The 20,473-nt window shown below is 40.0% G+C and overlaps 1 protein-coding gene across 7 annotated transcripts in view; it reads left to right on the top strand.

The window, feature by feature from the left end:
• PTGER3 (prostaglandin E receptor 3) overlaps window positions 1-20,473 on the top strand; it is a 193,306-nt gene that overhangs the window by 55,140 nt on the left and 117,693 nt on the right. The window contains exons 3-5 of one of the 7 annotated variants that reach the window (XM_063624042.1): window positions 2,135-2,139; window positions 18,869-18,912; window positions 19,239-19,285. The exons of the other annotated variants lie outside the window; for them this stretch is intronic. Coding sequence (XP_063480112.1) covers window positions 2,135-2,139; window positions 18,869-18,912; window positions 19,239-19,285 — 96 coding nt within the window. Of the gene's footprint in view, window positions 1-2,134; window positions 2,140-18,868; window positions 18,913-19,238; window positions 19,286-20,473 lie in introns of those variants that run through there. 7 annotated transcript variants of the gene reach the window in all.

Raw genomic sequence — 20,473 nt, 5'->3', positions numbered from 1 at the left:
TAGTGGGGGATATGTAACAAATGGAGGACAGTAATACTGAAAAACAAATGGTTTAATGATGAATGTGTTCCACTTGGCAGAAAAAGAGAAGTGAGGTTCATAAGAGAATATCTGGAAGTGGGAAGAAAGTAAGTATATCCAGATCTATATCTAGATATACTTGTTAGAAGAGGGGGGAATTTAACATTGAGCGACCTCATATCTAATTTTATTGAAGAAGAAAAACAAGGTTAATTGAATTTATTTTCAAGTATCTAGTGAAATTAATCTCAAAAGTTCTACCCAGAGCAATGTTGTTGTTATAAATGTTTTGAGTTTTGGTTATACTGTTGCTATAGTATTCAAATTAGCATGGATGATCGTTCATCAAATGCTTCGAAGATGGTAGTCACTGTGCTAAGTGCTTAGAAACTGCATTTCTCATCTCTGCTTCTCAGAGGGAAATATATAGTGTAGGGTGAGGCTTTAATTAGTATCTTTTATTTGGTTGAGCCCTGAAGGAAATCAAGTAAAATGATGAAATCGATGTCCTTGGTTGCTCAAGTGTTGCCTCTTTTCTGTCTCTAACACTAGGCTGTTTCCACCGGAGTGCGTGGTACAGAAAAGAGCACATTTTGAGACACGAAGCTGCTAGGTTTGTCTACACAATTGGTTACACAGGGTCCTGTAGCTGAAAGAAGCAGTGGAGATCATTGAGTCAAAAGCAGTTCAACTGGCTCAACAGAGCGCTATCTTTAGTAAGGGGTGAGGGGTTCAATTTTGAACAACATGTGGGCAGCTGTAACAGCAGCCTAGGCTCAATACCTCTCTTTTATCTGTTGTGTATATCAGGCTTTTCATTAGGATTTCATTTAAAGAAATCGTTCTGCTTCCAAAAAAACAAGGATATCAACCACAAATTCAGTTCAGCTGAGAGAGTTTAAGTGGCTTGCTCAAAGTTGCATAGCTCCTTAGAGGCAGAGCCAGGTCTAGAACTCAGGCCTTCAGACTCCCAGACTGACTTCAGCCTTGATGCTGTTTTTGACAGCTATCTGGATGAATAAAGAGCAGGGATTCTGGAGCCAGACTACTTGGGTTCAAACCCCAGTTCATTTACTTACTAGCTGTATGACTGAGGGTAAATTACTCACCCTCCTCGGGGCTCAGTATTTTCGTTTGTAAAGGTATTAGCACTTTCCTCTGGGATTACTATGAACATCAAATGAGCTAAAATGTGTAAAGCTTTTAGAAAAGTGCTCGATATTTAGTATAACCAATTAAATGTAGGCTATTTTTATTATTTAAAGGGTTTCCAAAACTTTCCTAACCCTATAGGATCCACCATAAGACCTATAATCTAAGAATTTTCATTTCTTTGAGCAAGGACACAAAAGGCCCTTCTTAGAAAGTAAATGCATTATCTGAGTAATAACACAGTAAATCACTGTCACTCTCTCATATCTCATAAATAATTATTTCCATTACCTCTAGCGACTTAGTAAGGCCGTGGAGGAATGGGACATAGAACAGTTAAGCCTTAATGATGAGTTAGAGTTAGAATTTCTTTGGAAAAACCTGGGAAAGACACGAACGGCTGGGAGGGAGCAAATCTCAAGAGAAGACAGACACCTGAACCTATTGTAGCCCATTTCAAAATTCTCTTCTGGGCCCACCTCAGAGACTGAGGCACGGAAGGCATCTCCCTGCAGTTCCCAGAAAGGACGGGTGTCAGCGTCTCCGTGTGCTCACTCCCCAGAAACCTTCCCTCCCTGTCTCACTCCACATACGTTCTCTATACCCTAGTATTCTGGCTCCGAGAGGGTAATGAAAGTAGCAGTGGAAAATTAAAGAAAGAAAGACGGCTTATAAGGTAAGACTGAGGGTTTGGAGAGGAGAGGATACGAGAGCAAATGTCTCACCGGCCAGCCTCAGGGATAGTGGGCAGGGAGTGAGGAGGGTTTCCAAGAAAGGAGCAGTAAAACCAAAGTGTAATGTCCACAGGCCAGCTGCTCTTTCTCCACGTTTCCTTGGACTGTCAAAAGTGTGAGTATATGTCCTTGTAGAGTGTCTCGTTTTTCTAGATTGCACTGGAGAGTGGGAGTTCTAATGGTATGTGTGTGGGTGTCTGAGAGAGAAGAATTGAGTGGAGTTTAAGGTTAGGTGACTTTTGTTATTAATCAAATGGAAGCCCGAGGTCAATGAGAAGCACATTGGAAGGAAGCCTATGAAGTGAATGACACTCAGAAGGCAGGTCTCAACAATAAGTTCAAATAACCTGCTTTCTTTTGAGCAAGAAATGAAATCTCACCTTCACTATTTGTGAAATGGAATTGTAGCATTTTTCATTCTGCTCCAGGTAAACACAGATAATCTAGCGTTTTTATTGCTATTAATATTAATCTCCATGTTATATGATTGTGGAGTGGTACATATCAGTTAGTTAAATATTTTAGTTCCAGCCAGGTGCAGTTGCTCATACCTGTATAATCTCAGCACTTTGGGAACCTGAGGTGGGAGAATTGCTTGAGCCCAGAAATTCAAGAACAGCCTGGGCAACACTGTGAAACCCAATCTCTGCAAACATAAAAATTAGCCAGGTGTGGTAGTGTGTACTTGTAGTACCAGGTACTTGGGAGGCTGTGGTTATGCCACTGAACTCCAGCCTGGGCAACAGAGCAAGACACTGTCTCAAATATATATACACGTACTTACATGTATTTATATGTGTACATATATACATGTATATAAAATGCATGTATGTGTATATATGTATAATATGTGTATACATATTATACATTGATACATATGTATAATATGTGTATACATATTATACATTGATACATATGTATAATATGTGTATACATATTATACATTGATACATATGTATAATATATATAATATGTATTTTATATATATATATATATTTTTTTTTTTTTGAGACGGAGTCTCATTCTGTTGTCCAGGCTGGAGTGCAGTGGCACAATCTCAGCTCACTGCAAGCTCCGCCTCCCAGGTTCAAGTGATTCTCCTGCCTCAGCCTCCCGAGTAGCTGGGACTACAGGTGCCCGCCACCATGCTCGGCTAATTTTTTTTTGTATTTTTTAGTAGAGACAGGGTTTCACCGTGTTAGCCAGGATGGTCTCGATCTCCTGACCTCGTGATCCACCTGCCTCGGCCTCCCAAAGTGCTGGGATTACAGGCATGAGCCACCGCACCCAGCTGTATGTGTATATATATTTTCACATATGTACACATACATAAATGTATTGTATATCATGCCTAGAAGCTTGATGTGTATATACACACATCCATACATGTATGTATATATTTTCACATATATATTTTTACAAATACATGTATATATGTGAAAATATATATGCGTGTGTGTGTGTGTGTGTGTAGGGTCCATTGACTGGTAGTATGTTGTTGATAATTCAGAAGGCACTTCAATATTTTGTAAGTCCAGGGGCATTTTTGCTTCCATTGATAACTGGTCAATGCTATCAAACTAAATGCTGCTATGTGAAATGTCTGGATGCTTGATTCTGGGTTAAAGAAGTTTTGCTGTATATAGCACTTGGATTTCAATCAGTAAGTGACATATTCTAACTGCACAGCCTTCTATAATTTGTTAATAAATTTATTTTTATTTTCAGTCTCAGTCCAAGTGCTTCTCAGCTGGTTTCAAAATAAGCAGTTATGAGTTAGCCAAACACACATTCTCAATAATATTGTTTTAGCTAAAAATATTTGCATACATGTAGGTCATGAAAACTCAGACACAAAAATAAAATTATCCTGCAGAACCATGAAAGTGAGAAGGTAGAGAAAATAAGTTAATGCAGGCAAAAAAGAGTCCCTTTTAAAAGGTAATTATTCCATAAAGCTGAAAACAGAGTGCCTCTCCCAGTGAAACCTAAGTGAGCACCAAAATGATTTTAGTAACAACAATAACAGTTTGACATACATTTATTTTATTTGATTATCCCAACTTCCTTGTGTAGAAAATGGAACTGCTGTTATCATTATCCTTATATTACAGATAAGAAAACCAAGTTTTATAAAATTTAAGGAACTTTCCAGGTCTGTGGTGAGTTAAGCTTCAAGCATTCTGATTTCAGTTCTGAGCTCTTTCCCGTGCCATTATCTGTATTGTAAACCCAGTATGAGGGCAGAGCAGGTTTTATTACACAGTAGTATGATACTGTGTCACCTTTCCTCTTTAAGAATTTCAAAATATTGTACAAGTTTTGGGGGGGATATTACATGCGAACAATTTGAAATTATCATTGAACTTCTGGGCACGATACACAATAAAACCAGCCTCCTCATGTTAACTCCCAAAGCCTTGGTGACAGAATGTTTTAGGTAATTGACTTCATTTTAGGCTAGCTATAATGAAAGCTCTTGGCTTCCTTTTATAAGTGTGCCTTCTCTTCACATTAAGTTGTCTTTTGATAACTGCTCAGAATTTATTCTGGCTGATGGGATGACTTTATCACTATGTTAGGTTTTGGTCAGCTTCAGAAAAAAACAAAAAATAAATAAAACAATGATTAAAAGAACACAGATGGGTATCTCTTTCCTATTTGTATGAATTCTGGATGTAGATAGTCCAGGGCTGAGCTGGCTACTTCCTGGTTATCAGAGATTGGAGCTATTTCTAGCTGTCATTCTTAGTGCACATCCTCATAATCCAATATAGCTGCTTGAGCTCCAGCCATTATTTTGCCTTCTGGTCAGCAGGAAGGAGGAAGGAATAAATAAAGAAGGGTGTGCCTCTTTCCTTTAAGGAGACTTTTTAGAAGTCTCATCACTTCTCACAAATAATCGGCTGGAATTCTGTCACGTTGCCACAGCTAACTGGGAGAGAGTCTGGAATTGCAGTGTTTTAGTTGGTACCCACCTCATAATCAGGGCTCTGGTAGAAAGAAAGGAGAGTGGATGCTAGGAAGCAATTGGAAGCCTCTGCCACAGTCCGAGAATGGTTCCTTATTTTATGTACCCATATTGCATGACTTTTAAAACTTCCTATGGGTTATTTTATGTGAAAGGATTTATCAAGGTTTTGCTTGAAGATCACAGTTACTATATTATTAAGAATAAGAGAAGCTGAATGATAAGTAATTTGCTGTATTACTTCATATTTAAAATTAAACAACTGAGTTTTTAAACACTTTTATGTAAGATCCAGATTCCAAATGGTCATATTGTGACTAATGGGGCTGTAGTCATTTTTATCTTGATACTCCTATCACTTAGAGAAATGAGAATGCATTGTGAGTTTAGACTCTTCATAGCCACTAACTACATAGAATTTACACTACATAATGAGAGCTGTTTAACAATAAAACATTTTTATTGGTGAGGAGTCAAAGTTTTCTTCATTGCCTGGCACAATGTCTTCCACATGAAAGATATGTAATCAATGAGTGCTAAATTGAATTGACCTTCACTACTCAGTTGAATTTATTTATCGGATGTATAAAAGACCCTTGACAGCTTCTGCGAGTATCCAATCGTTATTCTTAGGGCAGTGTCACACTAGCTGTGATTTAATTTGATTGTATTGGGTGGTTGTGGTTATGTCTATGCATAGCTGGGACCACAGGGAACAAATCACTTCTCAGCTGTGTTAAGTGTTTTGCCCCAGACAGTGACCACACCTGCAACTTCAGGGACTAGGAAATCCTCCAGAACACTGAAGTGCATAGAGATCAATCAAATCAGCTCTTACTTGGAGAATAAGGATCGATTTATCATGGAACTACTTAGTGCAATTACCATATTTATGATAGTCGTTAATCTTATTTAATCCTTCTCAACTGTTGATGTGGTAATATACCAGAAGAGTGCATTTAATATTTTCTTTTTATCTGAGCTATATTTCTTGTAATTTACCTTGTAAAAACTGTAGATAAAATTGTAATGAGACCCTTGATTGACTCCTATTACTGATTATACAACAAAACATAACTTACACATTTTGTCAGACTTAATTTGTCTTTAGACATATATTCTTAACTTGTTTGGAATTAGAATGGCCTGTTTTTATTAGTTATCTTTGACACTGTTTCCGTTTCCCTCCTGGTCACCTTTATAATACATCAAACTGGAAAAGAAAAGGCTCATATTCACAGATTTATAAAGGGGAGAACCGTAACCATATTTGTCTAGGGCCATCGATATCTGTTTGGCTCTTAGAGTCTCTGTTTTTGCTAATGGCCAGGGTGAAAATTATACAGTGTACAACCAGTACACTGGTTACAGTAAATACTAATTGTAAAATTAATACAATTTTAGGTGCTTAAAGATATCTGTTTAAAATTTTTCTAGATAGAACAAAACTCTCACAGATGTTTGGTCTCTGCTGGCTGGAGCAGGAGCTAGGAGGTAGAGGAGTAGGAGATGGGTTCTTGATCTTGCAGTTGAAGATATTTTATCAATCCATTATTTTCTCATTTTGGGTTAATTCAGTCTCTTTGAGGCAAATGTTGTCTCTCATGGTTTCTCCCAGCACGCCCTTCCCTTAGCCAAGATGGTATCTGTGTAAAGGAGAAAGCTCACATACCCTTGTGAAAACGCAGGTAAGTGAAGGGAGGTAGCTTGTCAAAAACAGGTCCTGATCCTGCCCTTTGGGTCCTCCCTGAAATCCCCAGAATCAATTGTTGTCTTGCCTGGTTGCTAGACAGCCACTGACATCCATCATTGATTTCAGTGCTGATGAAACCTGGGAACAGTTTCCTCAACATGTTCTAGCCTTGTGGTCCTGCTTCCTTGACTTGACCCCACTGTCACCTCAGTGGCACAGAAGACCCTTTAGGCACAGCCACTTCCTTCCTCCGGTCCATTGCCTTAGGCTTGTCCCCTCGTAGGAACTGCTGTCTCTGCCATGGCGTTACAGGAAAGGGGTCCCGATCCAGATCTCAAAAGACAGTTCTTGGATCTCAGGCAAGAAAGGCTTCAGGGTGAGTCTACAGAGTAAAGTGAAAGCAAGTTTACTGAGAAAGTAAAGGAATAAAAAATGGCTAATCCATAGAAAGAGCAGCCCTGAGAGTTGCTTGTGGCCCATTTTTATGGTTATTTCTTGATGATATGCTAAACAAGCGGCTGAGTATTCATGCTTCCCCTTTTTAGACCATATAGGGTAACTTCCTGTTGTTGCCGTGGTGTTTGTAAACTGTCATGGTGCTGGTGGGCGTGTAGCAGTGAGGATGACCTGAGATCACTCTCGTCGCCATCTTGGTTTTGGTGGGCTTTGGCCAGCTTCTTTACTGTAAGCTGTTTTAACAGCAAGATCTTTATGACCTGTATCTTGTGCTGATCTCCTATCTCATCCTGTGACTTAGAATGCCTAACCGTCTGGGAATGCAGCCCAGTAGATTTCAGAGTGGCTCTGGTTCAAATGCCTCTAACAATGTCATCTTAGCCCTAATCATAGCTGTGATAGACTGCCACTGCTGCTACTTGAGACCATCTCTACTGTTACTGCCTGAGACCGTCATTAAAAGACTGAACAAAGTGACAAACATAGAAATGAAGACTTAAGCAAAAGTAACTATTTTAAGGAAGGGTCCGGGGGAAGAAGAGCGCTCCCTGCTTCTAGCGAGCAAAGGCAGCCCTTTGTATTTATTGGGTAGAAAGAGCAGGGAGGAGGAGGTAACGACTGATCAGCTGCTTAATTGATCACAGGTTCACGTTATTACTAACAGGCTTCAGATTTGCCTAATCACAAGAAACACTTGTGCCTGGATTGTGGCTGCCCTCCTGCAGTCCTTCTGGGTGGCATACAGAGTTTGTCAGTTTGCCAACATTCTGCATTTATGAGAAACAGTTTGCTGTTTACGCACACAGCCTCCAGTGGTACACTCAGTTGATCACGACCCTTACTCTTTCAGCCTCCAACAATAGCAACTCCATGGCAGTCTCTATGGTGTTCAGCTTTCCACTGCCTTCCATAAGCCCCAGGGAGACTTCAGAGAGGCTGGAGGAGAGTCGGGGAATCGTAATTGGCTTTCTCCTTCATGTCCACACACGCCTGCGGTGACACCTCATGAGCCTGTGTACTAAACAGCTTGTGACCATTTCTTCTTTCTCTGTATGTTTCTGTTCTTTCTCCCACTTCTGGATTTTGACTCTGAGGCCATTGTAATGGAGAAGTGAGGATGTTATCTCCTACTCCTCTTTCTATGCTGTCTCCTCTTCTAGCACTAGAAGGATTTTGTCGGCAAAGGCCCTTCCTTGCAAAGGTTTCCTCCTGCTGCTGAAGTTGACATTAGCGCTCCCATTTCCCTAGGGCTATCATGATGGAAGGGTTTCCATGAGAGTGGGGAGGAGATGGAAGATAATATTATCACCAATTCAAGAACATGTATTAGGAAGTTTTTGAAGATTTAGAGAGCATTTTTGTTGTTTCACTAAAATATCTCTTTAATTTTTCTGAATTGTTAACTTTATTCTTAACTGTCTTTGAAAAATACATCTTTTTCTTATTTTTTTCCTTTAAATTATTAACTAAGATGTGAGTTCTTGGGCTTTCCTTATTGACTTAAAATTTTTTTTAATTTTATTTCTAGAGACAGGGTCTCACTGTGTTGTTCAGGCTGGAGTGCAGTGGTACAATCAGAGTTCACTGCATCTTCTAACTCCTGGGCACGAGGGTTCCTCTCATCCTCCCACCTCAGCCTCCTGAGTAGCTACGACTATAGGCTCACACCAGCACACCTGACTAATTTAAAACATTTTTTTTGGTAGTGACAGATCTTGCTGTGTTGCCCAGGCTGGTCTCAAATTCCTAGCCTCAAGTGATCCTCCCACCTTGGCCTTGCAGAGTTACACTTATTGTTTCATTAGTAGAGCAATTTTGAATAGTTAGAATAATTTTGTTAATTTAATGAATTTTTCTTTTTTTGAGGCAGAGTCTCAGTCGATTGCCCAGGCTGGAGTGCAGTGGTGTGATCTTGGCTCACTGCAATCTCCATCTCTCTGGTTCAAGTGATTCTTGTGCCTCAGCCTCCCAAGTAGCGGGGATTACAGGTGTGTGCCACCACACTTGGGTAATTTTTGTATTTTTAGTAGAGACAGGGTTTCACCACGTTGGTCAGGCTGGTCTCAAACCCCTGACCTCAGGTAATCCACACACATTGGCCTCCCAAAGTGCCAGGATTACAGGCATGAGCCACCACACCCAGCCTTAATGAACTTTAATAATGTTACTATTTATATTGATTAGCAACATAGCAGACAGTCACAACAGCTAAACCATACAGAACTCTTTATCCAGTAACAACAATTTCTATACTCAACCCAATGGTTATGTGTACAGTTGGTCCTCCAGTCAGTTCAGGCTTTCCATGGCAATGAATCCCTGGGACTAGGACCTTTCAGGAAGCAGCCTCTGGTTAAAGTCTACTTCCAGGGACATGGCTGTTTCCTCATGATTCTGAGAGCCAGGAGGCTCTACTTGTGGAACAAACTGACCAAATTCAATGGATCAGGAAGTGACAAAGATAGTTCAGGGGAGGATTAGTCTCTAGATTATTGTATTTTTGATACCAATAATTGTTCTTCCTTTTGCTTATTATACCTTTACAGAGCTGAGAGCACATAAAAGATAAGGCAGGATGTGAATTTGACCAGGTGTGCGTGGTTATCACCAGGCTTAAAGAAAACATATCTCCCTTTGACATATAAAGAGCCTTCTAAATCAGACAGCAAATCATAACTAGTGTCACTCAGTGTCAGGCATTGTGCTGGGTTCTTTAGAGTTACAGAACATTTATGATACAGTCTCTGATTTCAAAGAGCTTGAGTCTTGTTGAAAATATTATCCATTCATTCGGTAAATATTTAATGAGTTCATACTATGGGAGAGGCACTGTGATGTGTGGGCATACAGCAGAAACAAGGTCGATTTGAACCCTGCCTCAATGGAGCTGATAATCAAGTGGTACTGATATTCAATAACTGACTCTGGATGTTTCCAAATATCCCCAATTCTAGCCATAGAAAGTTCCGGTTTTTTTTTTTTTTTTTTTTTTTTTCAGATTAATTTAAAAAACTCAAGCACATCCTGGGTGACTTCATGAAATGCAGTCCCTCTCAAGCACTCTGATGATTCCAGGGAGTCATTAGGTTCTGGCCGTCACCTGACAGGTCTCTCTCTGGACTATGGCTTTGCATTTCCACAGGTCCCTTTCAGGCTCTCTCTGATCTGTTTCTCTAGGTGGCTGTCCTCTCTCTACTGTGCTTCTAATCAGTCTGGGGAGCCTCCTTTTTTTATTCTTCAAAGCTTCACCCTCATAAAGCTCCTTATTCACTTAGTTGTTTAGCCTCTTTTTAGAAATTTGTGATTTATTTTATTTTTAATTGACAAATAATCACCGTATATGTTCTGTATTTATGGGGTATGTTGTGATGTGTTGATATATGTTTACACTGTGCGATGATTAAATTAAGCCAATTAACAAATCTATCACCTATTTATGAGTCTTTACTGAGACCTTCAACTGAGCCAAGGGTGAATGGGGAAGGAGGAAGTGAAAAAACAGTGGAATTTAAAAAGCGGAGATAACTACTCCAAATGTTTATTGACTGCTCCCTTGCATAGAAGTCCACAAATGGACAGTAAATTTTTTAGCTCTGCTAATATGGAGTGGGAGACAGAGACGAACGATGGTGGAAACATGACAGGAGACTTGTGGCCCATGAAATAGATGTTTGTCTTTATTTTAAAGATAATAGAAAAATAAGAAGCAATTTTACAAAACATATATGTTGGGATGTCTGTGTATGTGTGTGTGTAATGAGCAGGCTGTCTTTAGAAACAATTGTGTGGAGAATGGCTTAGCTACCAATATTAGGTGGCATATGCTAGATGCTGGATGAGCGGAGCAGTGTCATATACTGATCGATGTTTTCCCTCCCCAATCTGACAGTAGATCTGTCAGACACCAGGAATTTCTTCCCAACAGACCAGGGGGGTGGAATACTGCAGTTCAATCACAAACAATATTCCCAAGGTGGGAGGCAGCAGATGTAAGACTGAGCTTATTTATGGAGGAGGTCTGTGTGATTACACACACTATTGTAAAATATACCTGGTAGAATAATTTCATGGAGAAAAAGTCCCTCTTAACCTGGTATCAGAAGCAGATGTACAGGGAAGTGAATGAAGCTGAAGTTTCAAAGTCTCTCACTTGCACAGGCCTTTTCCTAGGGACCTAGTTTTATATTCATTTTATTAAAGAAAGTTTTATACTCTTCAGATGCCACAAAACCTGGATTCACCTCTGTCCAGTATAGTCCCCAGGTATTCATGGAGGAAGTGGAATTTGAACTTGCCCTTGAAAGAAAATTAGTCTGTGCCTATATCAAAAAGAATGGGAGCCCATTCTGAATGAGGGTAACTGTGGGGGCAGCGTGGAGGGTGCACTGGAGGGCCATGAGTCAATTGTTTGATGGGTACCAGGGATCACTAAAGCAAGGGTCGGATACCCAAACTCATCATCTAAGGTATTTGCATTTGTTGATTATTTACATTCTTTGAGCCATAGGAAATAGATCACCACTTATGTTAGCTTAAGGAAGAGGAGGTTTATTGTAATAGAAAGAGCATTATGGGCCATTCACAGTGGCTCATGCCTGTAATCCCAACACTTTGGGAGGTTGAGGTGGGAAGATCACTTGAGCTCAGGAGTTAGAGACCAGCCTAAGCAACATAGTGAGATCCTATCTCTACAAAAAATAAAAACATTAGCAGGGTGTGGTGATGCATGCCTGTAGTCCCAGCTGCTTGGAAGGCTGAGGTGGGAGGCTTGAGCCCAGGATGTCAGGTTGTAATGAGCTGTGATTGTGCCACTGCACTCCAGCCTAGGTGACAGAGACAGACTCTGTCTGGAAGAAAGGAAGAAAGAAAGACAGATAAGAAAGAAAGGAAAGACAGAAGGAAAGAGAGAGAAAGAGAGAAAGAAGAAAGAAGAAAGGAAAGAAAGAAGAAAGAAAAAGAGAAAGAAAGAAAGAAAAAGAAAAGAAAGAAAGGAGAAAGAAAAAGAAACAACATTATGGCTTGGAGTGTGTAGGCTGGAGTTGGAGAGTAGACTAAGATCCCGAAAATCAACAACTGGAGTAAATGGAATCTCTTGCCTATTGTCCACCATTATTGGAACCAGTTATTTTCTACTTGTCATAATTGTGTTTCTATTAACAGTTGCCTATTCTTTCTCTGTATTGTCAGTATAATTCCTTAGCTTAATCATCTTCTTCCTCATGGCTCTGTTCCTGATCCTAATCTTCCTCATTTTCTTGACATTCTCAAGAAGGAAGTCTCTTATAAGGTCACTGTTCCTTGACTGGCAAAGTCATAGATCAGTGGCTAACCTATGGCTTGAGCTTGCACACCTTGTCCAATCAGGTATGCCTAAAATGTACAGAATCTTTGCACAAAATAGGTGACCTGCAGTTGCCCCTTCCGAAGTTGTGGGCCAGGGAATTTCCCTTACAAGAATCTGTAGGTGAGGCTAGCATAATAAATGGCCTCTCTGTTATGGCTGAATTCGGAATAGCTAATATTTTCTGAGTGCTTACTTTGTGTCATTGCATCAGATTCTGTTCTAAGTGCTTTATATAAACCCCTTTTTTAAAAATTTAAGAGTCAGCGTCTTGATCTGTCACCCAGGCTGGAGTGCATTGGTGCAATCATGACTCAGATTCCTGGGCTCCCTCAAATTCCTGGGCTCTAGGAATCCTCCTGCCTAGGTCTCCTAAAGCACTGGGATTACAGACCTAATGGGCGGCCTGCATTAACCCTTTAATCCCACCAACAATCTTATAGGGGTAGTTACAACCTTTATTCCCATTCCACCAAGAAGGAAACTGAGGCCCAGCAAGTTGCAGTAACTTGTCCAAGGTCACACAGCTAATAACTGGTGGAACCAGGATTCCAGCTGGGCAATATGTTCTAGAGTTTACCCTTCTTCCTGCCTAGGGTTTTTGGCTATCAATCCCCCCAAACTATGTCAAAGTCCCCACTTATTTGAAAGTGGTAACAGTGCTATTTCTCCAGTTGCCATCCAGCCCTATCCAATCTTAGTCCAAAACTGAAGCATCCACAATAACTAGCTGTATTTGCTCGCTGCCTTCCACTCTCGCTCATTCAGTCCTGTCTTTGTTCAAGACTTCCCCGCCTCCCTTCCAGTTCTTCTTTTCATGCTCTGCACCTCCTTATGAAACCTCAACTCCCCTCAATTACTTTTATATTTCCCCTTTCTCTGAATTCTTAAGGCTTCTACAATCTGTACTACTGTGAAGAGACCAGCATAACTGCATTGAAGGTCTATTAAGAATATATTTTGATGTTTTAGAAAGAGAAAAACACAGAACCCCCTTAAAAGTTGAAGATTCAGAAAGCAGTGCTAGAAGTTACAAAGCCTGGTAACTGTATAATCTCTTTGGATAGTGAGGCTGTAAAAACTCCAAAAGATGAAATTAAATTGAGGAGACAGCTGTAAGGCATTAGAGTCTTTAATATAGTTAGAGTTAATCAGAGTCTCATGAAGGGGTGTGAGAACGTTCATTGGAAGGACAGTCCCTGGCCTACCCACTTTGTTTCTCCAGGCAGTTTGAATTCTGAGAGGAAAGATAAGAAAGGAAGGAAACTTTGGAAAGTAAGAAGGGGAAACCGTTTATTTTTGTTGTTAGTGTGATATAGCAGGCCCCGGACTAGAAATGATGGCTCACGCCCAAAAGACCAGCAAGTAAATAATGACAGCGGGAAACGTGCCAGCTGTACCCATTTCCTCATAATTCTGCTGAAGTGACAAATCTGTCTGTATTCTCTGTACAGAGTGACTAATTAATTTTTTTACGAAAGCAATCTTTTTACAGCTAAATCATGAATTAGGCACCAAAGCCTGGTTTCTAGTTCTGGTTCTAAGTCTAGATTTGAGCAAGTCAACTTCACTCAGCTTTAATTTTTTTTCACCTATAAAATAGAAATAATATCTACTCACTTATAGACATTGTATATAAAAATGTGTAGAAGAAATCGTTCATTCAAACACCACATAGTAATGAAACCACGTTGTGGCTGACTCTGGTTTACTCACTGAGGGTCCATCAACAAACAGAAAATGTGAAAATCTCTGCTCTTGTGGGGCTCACTGAATAGTATAATTGGCTAGCTCACGTTTTAGTTTTTTAACCCTGCTCAGTTATCCACACTTTTATTTTTTTAAGAAGCAAGCATTTGTGAATAAGGTATGTTCTAGGGTATTTATGTGTGGATTAAATCTACAAATCTATTATTGGGCCTAGTGATAGAGCAGAAAGAGGAAGCTAGATTTCAGATAGGACTTTGCTGCAAGCTAGCTTTGTGACTGTAAAAAAAAAAGTGGCTTCATATCCTCATCTGTAAATAGGAGAGTTGGATTACATTATCTCCAAGGCTCCTTTTAGCTTTAAAATGTGCAGTTTGTTTATGCCCACAGGGATCACTACCCTCTTGGTGGCAGCTGGCATGGTGCCTAAGAAGAACTTGCCAGTGCTCAGAATATACCCTGCAAATTCTAACAAAGTCGATGATGGTGAACACCACCATCCTATGCTCTGGGGTGTGACTATGCGTCATTTTCTATTATTTCTTGTTATTTCAGTTGCTTCCCAACTAGAGTAGACACTCCTGCAAGGCAGGAATCAAGAAGTGCATTATACATATTATTATCTGGATCAGGAAAGACCCCTCTGATATCAGAAGCCTGGATTTGCATTTCTAAAATTATCTATATTTTCCCTCTTGAGTAGGTCAAATGCTGCTCCTACTACTTTATATGTTTTGCTTATTAATTTGACCAGCTAACCCTATTTTATGTCATGAACAATATAAAATTTAGTTCTACCCTTATCAGAATAATGTGTTCATTCCGGCTTAATAAAGTTTCATTAAACTTGCTTAAAAAGTGGGGGGAGGTTTGTAAATACTAGAACTTAATATGCAATACAGGTATATCTAGCCTGAGTGCTACAATCAAAGATGAGAGCATATACCAAAAGTTTCTAAGAGACTAGTTTCATTAGCACAGGAATGAAAACCAGTTATAGAATTTGGAGGGAGTGAGGCAGTAGAGTGTGGTTAGGACCTGTGTTCTGGAACTAGACTGCTGGCATTTGAATTCAAACTCTGCCACTCATCTGGAGGTGACCTTAGGCAAGTTACTTTACCTATCTTTGCCTCAGTTTCTGCATATCTCAAGTGAAGATGATAAGAGTACCAATTACAAATAATTAAATGAGTTGTTATTTGTAAAGTGTTTGAACAGTGTCTGACAAAGGGAGAGGACCTTCTAATTCTGGTCAGTTGTTTAGGAGGGAGCTAAAAGGGAAGGAATTAGGAGCAACTGAGACTGCATGTCACTTAAAGAAGCTGGTGTTAAAGGAAGGCAAAACATTCGACTGCACTTGTAGGAAGGAGTAGAGACAGTCAAGCACAGGTGTTTGTGTGTATTGGTTTCCCAAGACAAGGGAAGCCTCCACATATCTGAAAGTGGTTGGAAAGGAGCCAATGGTCAGGAAGTTGGAAGAGGGAGGGGATAGCTATGGGAGCGGGATGACCTGTAACAAGGACTCAAGTAATCAGAGGTGAAGAGAGGGAATTCTAGGCTAGTTTTCTCTTTTTCCTTCAAAATCTAGCTGGCTTTATGCCATGTTACAAAACTGGCCTTGAAATTCTGAAGTGACAGCACAGACCATCATAGTCCTCAGTTATTTAGGATCAAGCAGTGGATGGGGATAAATGAGTGAGCTGGTGTGGGTGAGCAGAAAGAACTATTAACGACATGATGGAAAGTAGCTATAACCCTGTGGTACAGCTGGGTCATTCTGGAAGGAATCTCGTAGACAAACTAGCACGGTGTTCAGCCCACAGAGGCAGCATGGCTCTGTGAATACAGACATCAGGCATCCTCAGCTAAACCATAAACGGCCGCAGGGTCCACAAACGAGCCATAGCAGAAGGCCAAACAAATGAGCTATGTTTCTGGAGTCTCCATTTGGTGTCTGTGACGTCCCCATTCACACATCAATCATCTTTCAGAATTGCCATAGGAAAATAATTTGGCCCAAGAGTTAAATTCGAATTGGAAGATCAACACCGACCCTCCCTCCAAATACACAATTAAATAGCCTGCATCACCTTAACTGAATTATTTTAAAATATCCTGTAACACAGCTTAGTAAATAAAGCTGTCTAAATTGAAATCTTTGGGCTCTCACATCCAGAGGGAGGATAAACTTTGCTAGTAGATTGGATATCTTATATACTTGGCAATTTGGGAAGAACACAGCAGACCTGCAAGTTTAGTTGAGACAAGAACAAGATTTATTTCAGGCAGGAAGATCCTAGGCAGCATAAAGGAAAATCTTTATGGCTGCAAGAGCTGATATGTCTAAGAGAGGCCCATTAGTACCTGCTCATCCTTATAGTTTCAGGACAGGCCATATTTGGTGTGAATGAAGATCAGTGTATTAAAGGGTTTAAGCATGAAATGAAATGAAAGGCAAAGGGGCTTGGCATCACCTGACATATGGTAGTCTTTATCTTTTAGAAATGGGAAACTTTCAAAGATATTTATGATTTGCCAAGATTTGCCTTGGAAACAATATGCAGGACATGTTAAAGAGAAGGAAAACTTGGGTCAGAAACAGTAGTAACAAGGCTATTAGTAGATCAAATCATATATAATCTCCAATAAACAACAATTTTTTTAAATGGAATTTATTTTTTGGAGCAGTCCATAGCAGAATTGTGAAGTACAGAGGTTTTTCACAGACGCCCTGTCCCCACATGTGCATAGCCTCCTCCATTATCAATGTCCCCTACCAGAGTGGTATATTTATTGCAATTGATGAATCTACAATGACACCACATTATTACCCAAAGTCCATAGTTTACATTAGGGTTCACCCTTGCTGTTGTACATTCCATGGGTTTGCAAAAATGTATAACGACACGTCCACTATTATGGAGTCATAGATTAATTTCACAGCCCTAAAAGTCCTCTGTGCTCCACACACAGTGCCACTAGGGAAACATATGCTTCAGAACTCTTGGCTCTTGACAAACTACCTTGCGATGCCTCTTCTTTTAGTTTTTTTTTTTTTTTTAATCTCCTGCTTTTTGACATTGTACAGGTATGTGATATCGAAATTCCTACAGCTGTAGTCTGCTTCTAAAGTTTAGCCAACAAATAATCAAGCCCAAGGGCATTTCCTTAGTTAAAGCAGGCCTCTAAATAAGAACCAAGCAGCATAATAGCAGGAAGAGGAACCTAGTGGTCAGCTAAGGTGAGAACTTATCCTAACCAGATCGTTCTTTAGCAGATGGAGAATCTTCTCACATAGGAGTACAAAGGGGTCTTTGAAAGTCTTGCAGAAAAAAAATTTATAAAAAACCCCTAAAACCTGTTCTCCTTTCTCCTCCACGTCTGACCACTCTTCCAGAACCATAAAATTTCTGTGCAAATTGCCACTAAACTTTTTCTGTTTGCTGTGGAATACGTATTGGTCAAAGTGTAATTTTTGCTGCAAAGAAAACATGGCATTTTATGATTCTTCACACAGCACTGCCTACCTAAAACAGAAATCATCCATTTGCTTAACACAGTTAAGGATTGGAAAACTATATGTCTGTCTGGACAGCTTGTATAATGCCATGCCACTTAAGATGGCCATGCTGCTTAAGATAATCTTAATTAAATTTTTGAGAAAAAAAAACTTTAGAAAGCCAATTTAAAAAGACTGAAGAAACACTGGATTTTATTTCTTTCTCCTTTCTCTTGTAACAAATTTTTATGGGGAATTCATTTTAGTCTGTCTTTTTCTTATAAGACAATTACTGAGAAATATATAAAAAAAGGAATCGTTTTTCGGCTGTGACATCCAATGAATTTAGGAGATGCGTAATATGGAGAATGCTGTTGAGGGATGGGCCTCAGGACTGGCTGTGCAGCATTATTCACTCGGGCCACAAATGCTTATCCACTGTGATTTCTGTGCCAGGCACCGTGGTAGCTGCTGGAGACTCAGTGGTAAGCAAAACCAGGCCTGGTTCCTGCTCTCATGAAGCTTATAGCTTAGGTACAATGACACATATTCAGTAAATAATCACACACAGAACTATACGTTTCATACAACATGAGTTCCTGAAAGAAAAAATAGTACCTGTCATATAGTGGGGGACCAGTCCTAGTCAACAGGATGTTCTCCAAGAAAGTGGTTCTCCAAGTTGGGATCTATCAGATGAGTAGAAGTCAGCCAGGCGATGAAGAAATGGAAGCATACTGCAGGCAGAAGAAAGTGCCAGTGCAAAGGCCCTGAGGTGTAAAGGAGGATGACACTGTTCATAATGTTCGAAGATGGCTGGTGTAGCCTGAGCACATACAACCAAAAAGGCAAAAAGTTTGAAAAGAGGCTGAAATTGCATCCCGAGGCCAGATAAAACAGCCTTTGATGTCATGTTAAGAATTCTAGTCTTTATCCCAGAGCAATGGGAAATCACGAAAAATAATCAGCTGGAGGGTGGTTGAATTAGATTTCCCTTCACCAATCACTTGAGGTCAATGAGTTCTTATTCGGCATTTAACAAGTGCTGTGATAACTTCCCCAGTCACATCAGACATGGTCTCTGCCCACAAGTGGTATTTGACACATACGTGTAGGAGGAAATAAGTGTGAGTGAAAGCGTGGAAGTAGAAATGAGATGGTCCTAGGAAGGTAATATCTAAAACATCCTTATTGATCATAGCCAATGTGACTTCGATATGCAGGTTTTGGTTTTGCTTTTCTTTAAAAATACTCAAAGAAGTGTCCTGTGAAATCCTGTCTGTTCACAAATCAGGTACCACACAAACAACTATGCATCCAGCTCCACCTCCTTACCCTGCCAGTGCTCCTCAACCTTTTTTTTTTTTTTTTTTTTTTTTTTTTTTGAGACGGAGTCTCGCTCTGTGGCCCAGGCTGGAGTGCAGTGGCGCGATCTCGGCTCACTGCAAGCTCCGCCTCCCGGGGTTCACGCCATTCTCCTGCCTCAGCCTCCCGAGTAGCTGGGACTATAGGCGCCCGCCACCACGCCCGGCTGATTTTTTGTATTTTTAGTAGAGACGGGGTTTCACCATGTTAGCCAGGATGGTCTCGATCTCCTGACCTCGTGATCCGCCCGCCTTAGCCTCCCAAAGTGCTGGGATTACAGGCGTGAGCCACCGCGCCCGGCCAGTGCTCCTCAACCTTGATGTGGAGTGACCATTTGGAAAGGTGAGATTTAGAAACTGCTGGGATTTACAGCATAGCCTTCCCCCATCTCTCTGTTCCAATCGGAGTTGATGCTACAAAGGCAGACCATCTCTGAGAATTAAAATGCGGATTAAACATGTATGTCTGATTAAGAGCGCTAGATTCCTTAGAGGAGTTGTTGTTTTTAAAACTTTACTTAAGTTTCCTCCAACCAAGAGTTTTTTGAAACTGGCTCGAGTCTGATCTTGTGACTGATCAAGTCTCTTGCCATGAAAGAATCTGTGAGTCACTGATTTTTTCATAGTAAGGACAGTTTCCAGCAGTATGTTAAGGCTAAGCTACTCCTATCTTAATTAGGTATCAGAATCCAGCGTGTTCGCCATATGGCTCATATGGCTAGCATACTCTTAGCCACATTTTTGACTAGATCTATTTTGAATAAAACATGTACTTCAATGAATGAGTACTCTAAAAGGCAGAACTTAATCCCAAATGTCATGTATGATTGGCCATATCAAATTTTGAGCTTTAGTTTCTTCCCTCAAGCACCTCTTTTTAGTATTTCTATTAATGGCTAATTGAATGGAAAGTCTGCTGGGTATTATAGCATTGTGTGATTTTTTTCTTTTTAAGGAAGACTGTGAAAAGGTTTATTTTTCGGAGACAGCACAGTTGACTTATCAAATGAGTTGAACTCTTCATTTTAGTGAAAAAGCATGCTCATTTTATTTTATTCTCTGGGTAATGTCAGGTACGATAACTCCTCTGCTCAGTACAAGTTGTTATAATGGATATGAACATTCAAGCAGCTCAATTTCTTTAGACATTTATCTTCATGGTTGAGGGAACTGAGAGATAATCTCCTGTTTTTCAGAGGAAGAGATGAATGTGTTTTTTCAATAGAGATATATAGTTTTCCACTTCCAGGATAAGAACAAGCTGGTTGATTCTGGAAAATAGCTTAAAAATCATGAGGCCAATACAATTTTTACTCAACTCACATTTATAAGCCTATATCCTTCCCCATATCTATCTGTCTATCTATCTATCTATCTATCTATCTATCTATCTATCTATCTATCTCTATAACACACACACACACATATGTGCACACTGTGTACTGTTTTGCTATTAATACAGATTCTCCTAGAAAACAAATGAAGGGAAATGAAGAGAGATACCTTGTTTCCATCTCTTTTTTGGTAGGTTCACT

This window comes from Symphalangus syndactylus, chromosome 12 (genome assembly GCF_028878055.3).
Source record: "Symphalangus syndactylus isolate Jambi chromosome 12, NHGRI_mSymSyn1-v2.1_pri, whole genome shotgun sequence".
Taxonomy (NCBI): domain Eukaryota; kingdom Metazoa; phylum Chordata; class Mammalia; order Primates; family Hylobatidae; genus Symphalangus; species Symphalangus syndactylus.
Note: the sequence above shows the minus strand (reverse complement) of the source record. Positions and strands in the feature narration are given on the sequence as shown.